General features: G+C 39.2%; 2 protein-coding genes across 3 annotated transcripts; both read left to right on the top strand.

Moving 5' to 3' along the window:
• Positions 1 to 300: 300 nt before the first annotated feature.
• Positions 301 to 11,456, top strand: LOC122650194 (phosphoglycerate kinase, cytosolic-like). Of its 2 annotated transcripts, XM_043843521.1 has the most exons (9): positions 301 to 312; positions 7,561 to 7,565; positions 7,871 to 7,887; positions 7,993 to 8,194; positions 8,920 to 8,997; positions 9,090 to 9,350; positions 9,849 to 10,166; positions 10,260 to 10,418; positions 10,964 to 11,456. In XM_043843521.1, the coding sequence occupies exons 4-9, from the start codon at positions 8,000 to 8,002 to the stop codon at positions 11,156 to 11,158; spliced, it is 1,206 nt and encodes a 401-aa protein (XP_043699456.1). In that variant the 5' UTR covers positions 301 to 312; positions 7,561 to 7,565; positions 7,871 to 7,887; positions 7,993 to 7,999; the 3' UTR covers positions 11,159 to 11,456. The 2 variants fall into 2 exon arrangements, with proteins under 2 accessions (XP_043699456.1, XP_043699457.1); XM_043843522.1 differs by lacking the exons at positions 301 to 312; positions 7,561 to 7,565 and adding an exon at positions 1,180 to 1,185.
• Positions 333 to 3,609, top strand: LOC122650193 (phosphoglycerate kinase, chloroplastic-like). The gene is made up of 6 exons (XM_043843520.1): positions 333 to 889; positions 1,549 to 1,626; positions 1,734 to 1,994; positions 2,376 to 2,693; positions 2,895 to 3,053; positions 3,239 to 3,609. Exons 1-6 carry the CDS (start codon positions 446 to 448, stop codon positions 3,446 to 3,448), a joined length of 1,470 nt encoding a protein of 489 aa, XP_043699455.1. The 5' UTR covers positions 333 to 445; the 3' UTR covers positions 3,449 to 3,609.
• Positions 11,457 to 13,014: the final 1,558 nt, after the last annotated feature.

Raw genomic sequence — 13,014 nt, 5'->3', positions numbered from 1 at the left:
CGTTTTTTACGATTTTACCTTCGCAAAGAATGATTTAATAATATCCTTACTGAAGAGAGAGGACGAGACTATTCAATTTAAAATGGAAGAAATGGTGACTGAAAATCCATCAATGAAAAAAAAAAATTTGGAGAAAACAAAGAACATAAAATGATAAAAATCCGTAGAATAGAAAAGCCCAAACATGGAGAACATCGAACATCTGGACCTCTCCTCGACGATAAGAGAATCCTCCTTCGTCCATCTAATCAATACTCACGTCCACAGAAACCCATCAAACCTTCCCCCCCCCCCCTCTCACTCTCTCTCTCTGTGTCTCTCTCAACTGAAAAAAAGAGCAAAACAGAGCAGAGAGTCAGAAAAAATAAAAACCCGTATTCTTCTCCCGTCAGTCTCTCGTCTGTACTCACTCGCTAGTCCCTCCTTGTGATCTCTGACTCTAACAATGGCTTCTGCAACATCACCCACCTCACTGTCTCTCCTCCCCTCCTCTACTTCCTCCACCTCTCGCAGCCGCTCATCACTCCAAGTTGCAGCATCTCTGTCCTCTCCTCGCCTCCAGAGTCTCGGCCTCCGAGCCCCACTTCGCAGACTCGGATTCTCTGGTGCCGCTGTGGAGCCTCTACTTGCCCTCCACGTTGCAGCCAAAATTCGAGCTGTGGGAACCAATGGGAAGGGCATTAGAGGTGTTTTTTCGATGGCAAAGAAGAGCGTTGGAGATCTCTCGGCTGCCGATTTGAAGGGGAAGAAGGTTTTCGTGAGGGCTGATTTGAATGTTCCTTTGGATGATAACCAAAACATTACTGACGACACCAGAATTCGGGCTGCTGTCCCTACAATTAAGCATTTGATCGGAAATGGGGCTAAGGTCATTCTCTCCAGTCATCTGGTGAGTTATTATTTGTTTTGTTCTCATTCTTTTTCATTTGAGTTTCATTTTCTTTGTCCGGATTTGGTTTCTCAGGAGCTCTTTTGGCTGCTGCTTTACTACTTTTTCTGAATTGGGTTTGCGAAATACTGTTTTGTGGTTTTGGATTCGTCTGAGTTACTTATGGCCGCTGCTTTTGCTGCTTTATCTGTATTGGGTTGGCGAATAATATTTTCTAGTTCTGATTTCGTCTATTACTTCCACTTTTTCTTCTGTTGAAGTTCTTCTCTGATCCGACCTTTTCTTTTCTTTTTTCGGTTACCTATTCAGTTCTTTAGGGTCTGCAATTACTCCTGGTGTTTTGGCCTGATTACCATAGCTTTTTGTCCTTGTGGTTTTGAAAGTGCCTCGGTTTTATTTCTATTTTATAAATGGTAATTATAGGTTGTAATTTAGCCATTGTGGTTGCAACCAGATTACCAAATTTGCTCATCTCATCACTGTTTTCCGCTTTTTTCCCCTAAATTTAAGAGGACTGGATAATTTGGAGCTAAGAATCAACATTAGAAATTTGTTACATTTAGTTGCTGAAAAGTTCAGCCTTTTAAGCTTGTTTGGCTACATGATTTTATTTATGTCACTGCTGCAGCTGAAATCTTGTTTGTTCTCTTGAATATCAGGGAAGACCAAAGGGTGTAACCCCAAAATACAGCTTGAGTCCTCTTGTGCCTAGGCTGTCTGAGCTCCTTGGTATCAAAGTATGATTGATTGCCCTCATCTTAATTGTCTCAATTGTATTAGATCTTGTATGTGGAATCTGAGATTTGGTCTTTCTTCCGTCACCGTCCATATGGAAACTGAACAGGTTGAGAAGGCGGATGATTGTATCGGTCCAGAGGTTGAGAAGATGGTGGCTGCACTTCCTGAAGGTAGTGTTCTTCTTCTTGAGAACGTGAGGTTCTACAAGGAGGAGGAGAAAAATGAGCCTGAATTCGCAAAGAAGCTTGCGTCACTTGCAGACCTCTATGTGAATGATGCATTCGGGACTGCTCACAGAGCTCATGCATCAACAGAGGGAGTTACCAAATTCTTGAAGCCTTCTGTTGCTGGCTTCCTCTTGCAGAAGGTGAGGATTTCGGTGCTTTTTAATTGAAATTTCACAAAGTTACAGAGGAATTCCTAAATTGAGATTGGAGGATGGAAGAAATTAACTTCCCTTCCTGTGCCACACACATCATGTAGCCAGGTGATTGGGACCTGCCATTCAAGAGGTTCAGGTGATTTTTCATTGAAATTTCACAGAGTTACGGAGGAATTCCTAAATTGAGATTGGAGGATGGAAGAAATTAACTAATCTTCCTGTGCCACACACATCATGTAGCCAGGTGATTGGGACCTGCCATTCAAGAGGTTCAGGCATAGAATGATCAGTGTTATGATCACTTCATGATGATTCTTGCAAATTCCACGTGCTTAAATAGTTTAACTTATCTCATTCCTGTTTTAGGAACTTGACTATCTTGTTGGAGCAGTTTCAAACCCAAAAAGACCATTTGCTGCCATAGTTGGAGGTTCGAAGGTCTCGTCCAAAATTGGGGTGATTGAATCACTACTGGAGAAATGTGATATTCTCCTCCTTGGTGGAGGAATGATCTTTACTTTCTACAAGGCACAAGGTCTTTCAGTGGGTGCATCTCTTGTGGAGGAAGACAAGCTAGACCTTGCAACATCACTTCTCAAGAAGGCCAAGTCAAAGGGGGTTTCTCTTTTGTTACCTAGTGATGTGGTTATTGCAGACAAGTTCGCTCCTGATGCAAACAGCAAGGTTTGCTCCTCAATCCCCCGGAAATGTTAAAAGGATGCAGCTTTATGTGAACAAAGTGTTCTGTTGACTCTTAAAGAGTGGTGTGAAACCAAACTGATTATTATCTGATGCAAAGAAACCTATCTCTAGTATGTAGCTATTTTGCAATATATCCCATTGGGGCCTCTGAGCAAGTAAAAGAGTTCTCATTGGATTGTGCAGGTTGTTCCAGCATCTGGCATTCCTGATGGTTGGATGGGATTGGATATTGGACCTGAGTCAGTTAAGACATTCAATGAAGCCTTGGATACCACCAAGACCGTTATCTGGAATGGACCTATGGGAGTATTTGAGTTTGACAAGTTTGCTGTTGGAACAGTGGTATGCAGTAATTGCTCTTTTAACTTCATTTTTGAAAACCATATGCAAGTAAAATGTTGCTACTTGTGTATAGATTTGTAATTTTATTTCAGTAGTGAACAAATTTGCATGTCTGAGGGTTTTTTTTTCCCCTGATTGTTTGTCATTGATGAATGAATGGATTGATATGGCACTTCTGGTCACAGGCAGTTGCAAAGAAGCTAGCAGAGCTTAGTGGAAGGGGAGTGACTACGATCATAGGAGGTGGAGATTCTGTTGCAGCAGTTGAGAAAGTGGGAGTTGCAAATGTGATGAGCCACATCTCAACAGGTGGTGGTGCCAGTTTGGAATTGTTGGAAGGCAAAGAGCTTCCTGGAGTTCTTGCTCTTGATGAAGCCACACCTGTTGCTGTCTGAGGCAAGTCTTATTTGTTATTGTTTCTCCATTGACATGTTTTTTTGTTTTGATTTGTACTTTGTACAACAGAAGTGGAATGTCATAGGAATGTATGAACTAATGTTGTAGATTGTTCGGCATTGCTTTTAATAAAAGGTCTCTTTGAGCTTTTGTTTTTCCATGTTGATTCTTCGAGTCTATCCACTGGACTTTGATTCCTTATTTCTTTCCCTTCTGTCAAGATGATCATAATTTTGTGGTTTCAAGTGGTACCCGTGAATCTGAACAGAAGTTGAGCTTTGTGCTTCCAAGTTGAAATGATTAGTTTGGCAGACATGGTAGAACACACAATTTGCTATCATACGAGGACCTGAGGATGTTCTCATTGATTGATGTTTCATCATTGTCACCTGGAACGAAATTGTTTCATTTTGGTTTGCCCAAGCATCTGAATGCATACGGTTGTTACCAAAAATATACACTACCGAAAGAAATCTAAGATGACCTTATTTCTATCTTTTGATAACAAAGTATGCACCCAACACCCTGATGAATCTATTCTGCAGCATCAACATGTGTTCTAATTCTGAGTTCAGCAGGTGGGCAACAAAGTCATTGCATACAAGGTTTCAGATTGTGGCATCTCTTGTATGCAGTCATGAACTAAAAATTTCATTGGACCAAGAAACCATTGTTCTATAATAGGTATCTATATAGCTAATGTTTATATTCGTAAAAAATTTTAGGTACTTGTCTTGTTACTTTGGGTGAGCTCCACAGTTGATATTGTACACCCTGCCCTGGTTTAAAAAAAAAGAATGCCGAACTGATATCTTTGATTCATAAGAGACCCTTGGATAAGAGGCTTCATGATTCAATCTAACAGTTCCCCAATGAGCCTGGCCAGAATATCTGCTAATTTTAAAAATTACAATAACAAAAAGAAATATAGCATGCAATGATCTGTCAAATTTCAATTATCTTATTTGTAGACAGCAATGTTTCTTTCCTTCATCCAAAGGAATACGGTTGAATGGGGTCGAACTGTTGTTGTATCTATTCTGCTCTTTTTTTCTCTTCCCTCCTCCCCCCTCAAAATGATCCACAATATATAAATATGAGTTGGGACTTCAAATGACCAGAGTAAAATGAGGTACTTACAGTCTATATGTCCATATCTGTGCTGCCCCAAAAGAGTCTGTACGTATTGTGGTCATTTCTCGAGTTTGCTTGAAGAGAAGAGTATGATCTGGTGTTGAGAGTCGTGAGTTCTTGAGGGGAATTGACTGGTCATGATCTTATCACCTGGGTCAGACATTACTCAAGATGAACACGTACAACCACATCACATGGTTGAAATTTCTCAAGGAAGAATTCGAACACCAACAGTTGTTACATGTATCTAATCTTACATTAACGGTCACAATTGTCTCGAGGTAAAAGCAAACCAGCCATTATAAATCCAACTTCAGTTCTACTATTCTTAGTCCTATTTTTGGATTGATTATAATAGGAAGAGCTTTAAGATAAACCATTGGCTTGTTCTTTGATTCATCTGAAATTTTTTCTTCAAAAAGAAAAAATCATAAGAGCCTGAGAACATGAAGAGCACTTATACACGCTTATAGGTATATGCCCAATAGGAATCTTTCTTGCCTTCAATGGAGGAGCAAGTTGGGTTAAGTTCATGGACTTCTTAGGCTAGAAGTGGTAAAGATTTCAAACTGACACAATTGTTTTGATCCCCCTACTTATCTCCTATAAGCTTGAAAGTGGAGGCGGAAGAGAATCGATATATTATTAAGAATAATAAAAATACAACGATGAACACATGTAATTAAATCCGAATAGGGTTTGTATGTTATCTAGAACACACAAGTGATGTGTTCCTCCAAAGGAATACAACATGAGATCATGATTTGCGTCGATTACACCATCTGCAATGACCAAAAACTTTGTTTGAAAAGGAAGAAGACTCACTTTTTTCTCTCTTAAAGATTTCTCTCTTTTTTGTGTTGTGCAAATTAGCTTTCAATGAAGCTTCTCTTAAATAGAAAAAAGCTAGATTAGGAGATTACAATCTAATAGATTAGATCGTATCTAGTGGTGTGATTTTAAAAGGTAACTCTTAAGCTGTCCTTAGTTGAACTAAAGGACAACACTATACAAGACGTAGCCTAAAAAACACCCACAATGGATATAGCAAAACATGGAATAAAATTACCGTCATGTAATAAATCCATTGTACATAAATTTAAGAATGTCATGTCCAATGACTAGGCATAAAAATAATTGAAAATACTTTTTAAACATAATTATTTAATATATTAATAAAATAAAACACTTTTTACAAAACAATTATAAGGTCCTGGATTTTGACCGGTCACAGTCTGACAATTCTAACTTGGATGTTCTCCCTAAACAGACAGTGGAAATTGTAATGAGTGTCACCTCCATCACCATTTATATCGTGTACACTTTTTTTTTGGATAAAATATTGTGTACACTGAATGGTCGATGTGTAGTCAATTTTGTCTGTAAATATCAACCATTGGTATATCACAGACGCACAAAACACAAATGTAACGACAAGTGCCTCTTAGGAGTCAGGAATGGGAAAAAGCAAATACCAAAAATTTTTATTGCCAAATATAACTTATGGTGAACCACTCAAGAATTTCCATGGACCAATGTTCAATCCATTAAAGTGCTCGTATTTATATTTACAACCAATTCCCATTGGGGAATTATACAATACAATTATCCTATTACAAAGTACCAAGTTTGTCCATAATCGAAAACAGATAACAATATAAGAGGAAAGTTATAAAAAATATAACTAGGGAGAATGTTCTATGTGTCGCAACGTAGGTTGCGCCCAGGCACATGGGTCTCCCACTCAGGGGGGTAAGGTGGTCATAGCACCCACCCCATGTGTCTGGGCGCAGCCTGCGTTGCGACACAGAGAACAACACCTTGTATAACAATTATGACAAACAAATATTGAAAATAATTAATTAATTTAATCAAATTAAATTAAGTTTTAAAGACACACATCAAATGCTAAAATATCCAACTAACCAAGCTAACTTTTAAAAATTCATTTGTAGAAGAGAAAAGTCCAATTAGCTCCCACAAACATGTACTGGGTTCTTATAAGATGCTCTACTTACGGCAATGGATCCAAAGTTAGATAGAAATCGTGCCAACTGCTAACCACTCCTCCTCACTTCTCCTTTCTCCTCCCCTCCCCCCCAACCCCCCCCCAAAAAAAAAAAAAAAAAAAAGCTTTAGACTACACAGCTCTCTTTTTTCAAAAAAATAAAAATAAAAAGTTAAAATATTATTCTTGAGCACTAGAATGATTCTCATTCTTACCACAAGCTTTTAATAATATAGATCCTTCTTGTGTTTTCCTTCCCTATGGATTTTGCAAATTCTATCTTGAAAAATAAACTCCTCTTTACATAGCACAGGATAAGGGGGCAGATGTTATGACCCTTATGAAATCACAAGAAGAGCCTTATGATTTTTATCTTGAAAAAGTAAACTCCTTATATGGCCATCTTCGAACAGACTTCTTTGCCTTAGCTCCAAAATTGGTGATCTGACCACAAAACATGAATATAGAGTCATTCTTCATTAGGAAGAGGATCACGTGTATCTTTTCTTGGGATCAAAGAGTGGAAGCTCCCTATTCAACCCAGGGTTATAAAGGATAGGACCATATTGGTCCATATCAAATGTAAATTTAAAAAAAAAAAACCCGTTATGACCGATACTTTCTATCCATATTAGTATTGTATTGGTATCGATATCCATATCAACGACAATGATACGTATCGGCCGACACTGATACCTTGAGCCATGATTCCACATTACTTTAAAATATATTCTTATGCTTTACCAACAAGAAGTCAAGAACCAATCTTTGCAGGTTTGTTAAAACTTAAAACTATACCCTTTTTCTTTTTTGGTAGAATAAAACTATACCCTCACTTTGTCCTGAATTGATATGACATTACCATTCAAGAGTATGGATAGTATCTGGAATATTAGGGTTGCAAATATACATTTCTAGTAATTCTGGTAACGCACTCACGAGAAACAATGTTTGCTTTCCAGTTTTTAGTTTCGGTTCTACATCGACACCCACAGGTTTCGCTCATGGTAAGTTAATAAAGTCGTCATAAGCCCATCTTTTTTTTTGTTTTTTGGTAAACGTCATAAGCCCATCGAGACGTCGATACTCGATACTTTCCAGTTCCCAATTTCAACGAAGCACCAAATAAGGGTATATGCGAAATTGCGAATTACGCAATATGCGTACCCTAGCACCCTGACCCTCAACGTACGCCCTTCTCCTTATTAGAACTGTGACATTTGAACCGTCTCTCGCAGTCTCTGGTTCTCTCATCTCACTTGGCGAAGCTACCAAAAAGATCTCGTTTTCATATTTGTGAGTTTGATCCTTTCAATCGCTTGTTTTAAGAATCAGATTCTTCGTCTGATTTTATTTTCTTTTTCTTGGTCTGTTTTGATCTTATGATCCTCTGTTCTTCAGATCTCTAATGGCGACCAAGAAGAGTGTGGGTTCTCTGAAGGAGGCTGATTTGAAGGGGAAGAAGGTCTTCGTTAGGGTTGATCTGAATGTCCCTTTGGATGATAACTTGAATATCACCGATGATACCAGGGTTAGGGCTGCTGTTCCCACGATCAAGTACTTGATGGGTCATGCTGCCAAGGTTATCCTTTCAAGCCATCTGGTAAGCATTATGTGTATTTTTTCATGGAAGTTGTGTTAGATGTGTCTTTCGATTTATTTCTTCATTATCTTTTTGGGATCTGTTGCTGGACTTGAGCCTATATTTTGTGTCTGTTCCCTTCCATGGATCAAATGCTTTCTGGATGTTATCAAATGGGTTACTAATCATATATTTGCAATAACTTGATTTGTTGATGTTTTTCTTTTGATTGGGAGGGGGGGGGTTAATATTGTTTGTAGTTTTGATATTGTTTGTGTGATTGACGGAATAGATCAATTCAAAAGGAAAACTTTTATTTCTTCTACCTTCTATTGCAGACTTTATCATCTGAAGTATTTCATCTTCATTCCTTATTCATTTGATCGTCTAATGTTTGATTGCTTTCTTCTTTTCAAGTGCTTAAACTTTGCCATTCAACTTTGTGACGCTGTTTTGAAGGGAGGGTTGCGGATCAGCATATACTTCTGTCCATTTTATGGTTATATTACTTTCTACGTTGCATGGGTTTGGTTAGTTTCGTCGTACTTTTTATTATTCTCTTCTGTTCTTTAAAAGTCTGTGATGGAATGATGAATACATGAGGTGTAAGATTTACCTGAATCATTTAATAAACTCAATATTTGTTCACTTTTTTGGTAAATTGTATGGATTTTGGACATTGCTCATTTTAACCTATTTTTTTGCTGTACATGGAGACAGTAATTAATTTGAATTATGGTTTTCAGGGACGTCCCAAGGGTGTCACACCAAAATACAGCTTGAAGCCTCTCGTTCCTAGACTCTCTGAGCTCTTGGGAGTCAAGGTTTGATTCAACTTTCAATCAATTTTGCTATCTTGCATATTCTATCTGAGACAAGTTTCCATTTTCTTACTCGATGCACTTCCTCTGATTAGGTGGAGATGGCTAATGATTGTATCGGTGAGGAAGTTGAGAAGATGGTGGCTGCCATCCCAGATGGTGGTGTTCTTCTCCTGGAGAATGTTAGGTTCTACAAGGAGGAAGAAAAGAATGATCCTGAGTTTGCAAAGAAGCTTGCCTCTCTTGCAGACCTCTACGTGAATGATGCATTTGGCACTGCTCACAGAGCCCATGCTTCCACAGAGGGAGTTGCAAAGTACTTGAAGCCCGCTGTCGCTGGATTCCTTATGCAGAAGGTATGGTGATTTGCTCTTGCCAATGCTTCCATTCATCTTTCTACATGTCCCATACAAGTGATTTGGAATTTAATGTATTCTGCACAAGCATGTGTGCAGGTATTATATGTGTACACACATTAACAGGGTTAGGAATTGTACACCTCGATAGATGACAGGTGGTTATCTCCCTTTATGTGTGTACATGCCCAGATTCTCTTAATTATGGAGTACCTTCGTACTGGGGCATATCATAAATGTCTAATCAATTATTTTGTTAGTCAATTAAGAATCTGCAATGCACCCTAGAGATATATTACATGGGAAGTAGTTTGAACTTCAATTAATTGGTCGGTAATTAGGCTGGGGTGCATCTAGTGTTCCATGAATTGGCTATCTGCTTTTGCACAGCATTAATATAAAAGGGATATTCGTTTTATCCTAAATTGATGTGGATGCTGATACATTTAGCTTGCTTTGGATGTTCATGAAAATGATATTCTGATCTGTGGTTTTTAGGAACTTGACTATCTTGTTGGAGCTGTGGCCAATCCCAAGAGGCCGTTTGCTGCTATTGTAGGTGGCTCAAAAGTATCATCCAAGATTGGGGTTATTGAGTCATTGTTTGAGAAGGTTGATATTCTTGTGCTGGGTGGAGGAATGATCTTCACATTCTACAAAGCCCAAGGATACTCTGTTGGATCCTCCCTTGTGGAGGAAGACAAGCTTGATCTTGCAACATCACTTCTTCAGAAGGCCAAGTCCAAAGGTGTGTCTGTTTTGCTGCCCACTGATGTGGTTATTGCGGACAAGTTTGCTGCTGACGCTAATAGCAAGGTTTGTTCCTTCGCTGTTATACATTTGTTCAATGTCTTCATAGTTGAAATCAGAGGATGAGGGATCCTAACATTTTATTTAATGCTCTTGCAGATTGTGCCGGCAACTGGCATCCCTGATGGTTGGATGGGGTTGGACATTGGACCTGATTCCATCAAGTCATTTAGTGAAGCTTTGGATTCTACCCAAACAATCATTTGGAATGGACCAATGGGAGTGTTTGAATTTGAGAAGTTTGCTGCCGGAACATCGGTATGTGATGGGAACTTAAATGTGGGATAAGACTTTACATCTTGTTTATGGTTTATGTGGAAATTCTTTTTCTCTTTGCACTTCCAATAGGTGACTTATTCAAGGATCTAACAAAACAATTGCACCCTTTGAAGAGGCCAGTCATAAAATTGTTTTGTGGAAATATATTTCTAGGATAACTGTGTATTTTTCATGAGCTAAAATCCACTTTAGTGTGTATTTTTTATGAGCTAAAATCGAACAGAGATGTTCATAAAACTCCATAGTCATTAGTATAAATAAAAATCTTGGTAAGAAATATCTTAATGATCATTAGGGGTAGGTTTTGAAGTGTTTTATGAATGTCTACTTAATAATTTTCTGGGTCTGAGCCGTTTACTACAATATGGATTGCAAGCCTTAGGTGCAGACCACACTTGTAGCTTAAGATTGATCACTTATGCTAAATCTTGTAAGTTGTGAATGGGCTATACCAGTTAACTTATGCTAAATCTTGTAAGTTGTGTATGGGCTATTCCAGTTAACATCTATCCTTTTCTTATCAGGCAATTGCTAAGAAGTTAGCAGAACTCAGTGGAAAGGAAGTAACAACAATCATTGGAGGTGGTGATTCAGTTGCTGCTGTGGAGCAGGCAGGACTTGCTGACAAGATGAGCCACATCTCGACCGGAGGAGGTGCCAGCTTGGAGCTGCTTGAGGGCAAACCCCTTCCTGGAGTTCTTGCACTTAATGATGCCTGAAGCAGTATGATAAAGTTTTATTTTTGAGTTCATACCTTTTGGTGATGTTATTTACCGATCATTTTGTTTAGAATGTTATTATAGAATCGAACTAGAGCTAATGATGTAGAGGCTGCGGGTTGAATTTGAATAAGATGATCTTTTTAGGCATGAGTGATGTATGGCCTGGGGGCTAAACTCTTATTGGATTAGGATCAGTGTCAATTTTTCTCATTATTCGGTTTGGACAGATGAGATGAATGAACAGAGTTGCAGAGAACTTGCATATTAATTGAGTTTATCTTTGGTCTTGATTTCATTTGTGTATTTGAATAAGAAACTTGTCGTCTCTGTTTCGGAATTGGGGATCGCTGAGCTGATCCTGATAGGATCAGAATTGATCCCAAAAACCCTAGAATTGGCCACTCTTGATCAGCCTGAATCGGGATCATTCATGCCCAATTCTGATCCAAATCAGCCGATTTGATTTATCTTTCATCTCTGAAACCAAAATGATGTCCTCAGATGACAAATCTTCACATATTTTTGAATTAATATACCACTTATGGTTGCTGTCTAGTCACGGCTGCTTTAGGGCTCAGTGAAGGTCTTTGGTGCTTCGGTTGCTCTGCTTTCAAACCCATTAATGTTATTTGTAACCAGAGGTTTATTGCTATATGTTTAGAAGAACATTTGAAAGCATGCTCATGGTGTTTAATTGGATTGTATACTCCACCTTCTGCATCTGACAGGATAGTGTTTTGGGAAGAACTATATTCTTTCCTCTTTTCTATCTACATTCATTTAATTTCAATCAATTACTTTACCAAGAACATAAATTCGGAGGGAAGAAACTTTAATCCCTCAAATCATGTTGTAATGAGTTTAAAGAATTTAATTTCTCTTTTTGGTTTGATAATATCCGCAAGTGCCTTCAGCTCTGGAGAGGCAGACTATTATCCTATGCGGGTAGGCTTGAATGTATCAGATCGGTCCTCCAATCTTTATACATTTATTGGTGTGGCATCTTCCCCATCCCTAAAGCTACCATCGAAGCCATTGAGAACATTTTCTGTGCTTTCCTTTGGAAAGAGAAAGAAACCTCAAAATTCCTCCATTCTATCAGTTGGAAATCCGTTTGTCTTCCCAAGGCTAAAGGAGGCTTAGGTATTTGCCGCATTCATGACTCCAACAAAGGCGGAATCCTCAAGCTCATCTGGAAAATCTCTTCTAAGCATGATTCTATCTGGGTCAACTGGGTCTACTCCCACCTTCTCAATAATGATTCCATTTGGATTGCTCCTTCACGCCCTGACGCGTCTTGGGTTTGGCGTAAGATCCTCCTTCTTCGGCCTCTTGCCTTTACTGTCACCACCACTGCCATTGCTAATGGCTCCTCTACTTCCCTTTGGCTTGACACCTGGCATCCCTTAAGCATTCTTTACAATGTCTTTGTCCCTAGAGCTGTCTACTCCTCTGGTATCCCCAAATCTGCCCCCTGTCTCTCATCATCTCCCTTGGTTCCTGGTCCCCTCCTTCGCCCCTTCCCCCTGTCCTTTCCCAGATTTGGCCTACCCTCCCCTTCACCCTACCTCTCCTACCCTTGTGGATAAGGCAATTTGGCTTCCCTCCCCCACTGGCAGTTTTACCACTAGATCAGCTTGGAACTTTGTCCGCAACCCTTCTGCCCCAGTTCCCTGGCACAAACCTAGTCTGGTTCAAAGGCTCCATCCCCCGCCATAGCCTTACAGCCCGGAGATCGCTTAACATTTGCCTTCCTACCCAAGCCTTTTTACTGCACCGCCACATCCCGGTCCACCTCTCTTGTACCTTTTGCTGGAATGGTTTTGAGGACACTGCTCATCTCTTCTTTGCTT

This window comes from Telopea speciosissima, chromosome 2, assembly GCF_018873765.1.
Source record: "Telopea speciosissima isolate NSW1024214 ecotype Mountain lineage chromosome 2, Tspe_v1, whole genome shotgun sequence".
NCBI classification, from domain to species: Eukaryota; Viridiplantae; Streptophyta; class Magnoliopsida; order Proteales; family Proteaceae; genus Telopea; species Telopea speciosissima.
The sequence above is the reverse complement of the archived record's forward strand: the minus strand, read 5'-3'. Positions and strand labels throughout refer to the sequence as shown.

Coding starts and splice junctions, on each gene's coding strand:
- LOC122650194 (XM_043843521.1), top strand. CDS start 8,000: ATGGCGACCAAGAAGAGTGTGGGTTCTCTGAAGGAGGCTGATTTGAAG. Junction 8,195..8,919: donor TTATCCTTTCAAGCCATCTG/GTAAGCATTATG, acceptor TATGGTTTTCAG/GGACGTCCCAAGGGTGTCAC. Junction 10,419..10,963: donor AGTTTGCTGCCGGAACATCG/GTATGTGATGGG, acceptor TTTTCTTATCAG/GCAATTGCTAAGAAGTTAGC.
- LOC122650193 (XM_043843520.1), top strand. CDS start 446: ATGGCTTCTGCAACATCACCCACCTCACTGTCTCTCCTCCCCTCCTCT. Junction 2,694..2,894: donor CTCCTGATGCAAACAGCAAG/GTTTGCTCCTCA, acceptor TGGATTGTGCAG/GTTGTTCCAGCATCTGGCAT. Junction 3,054..3,238: donor AGTTTGCTGTTGGAACAGTG/GTATGCAGTAAT, acceptor TTCTGGTCACAG/GCAGTTGCAAAGAAGCTAGC.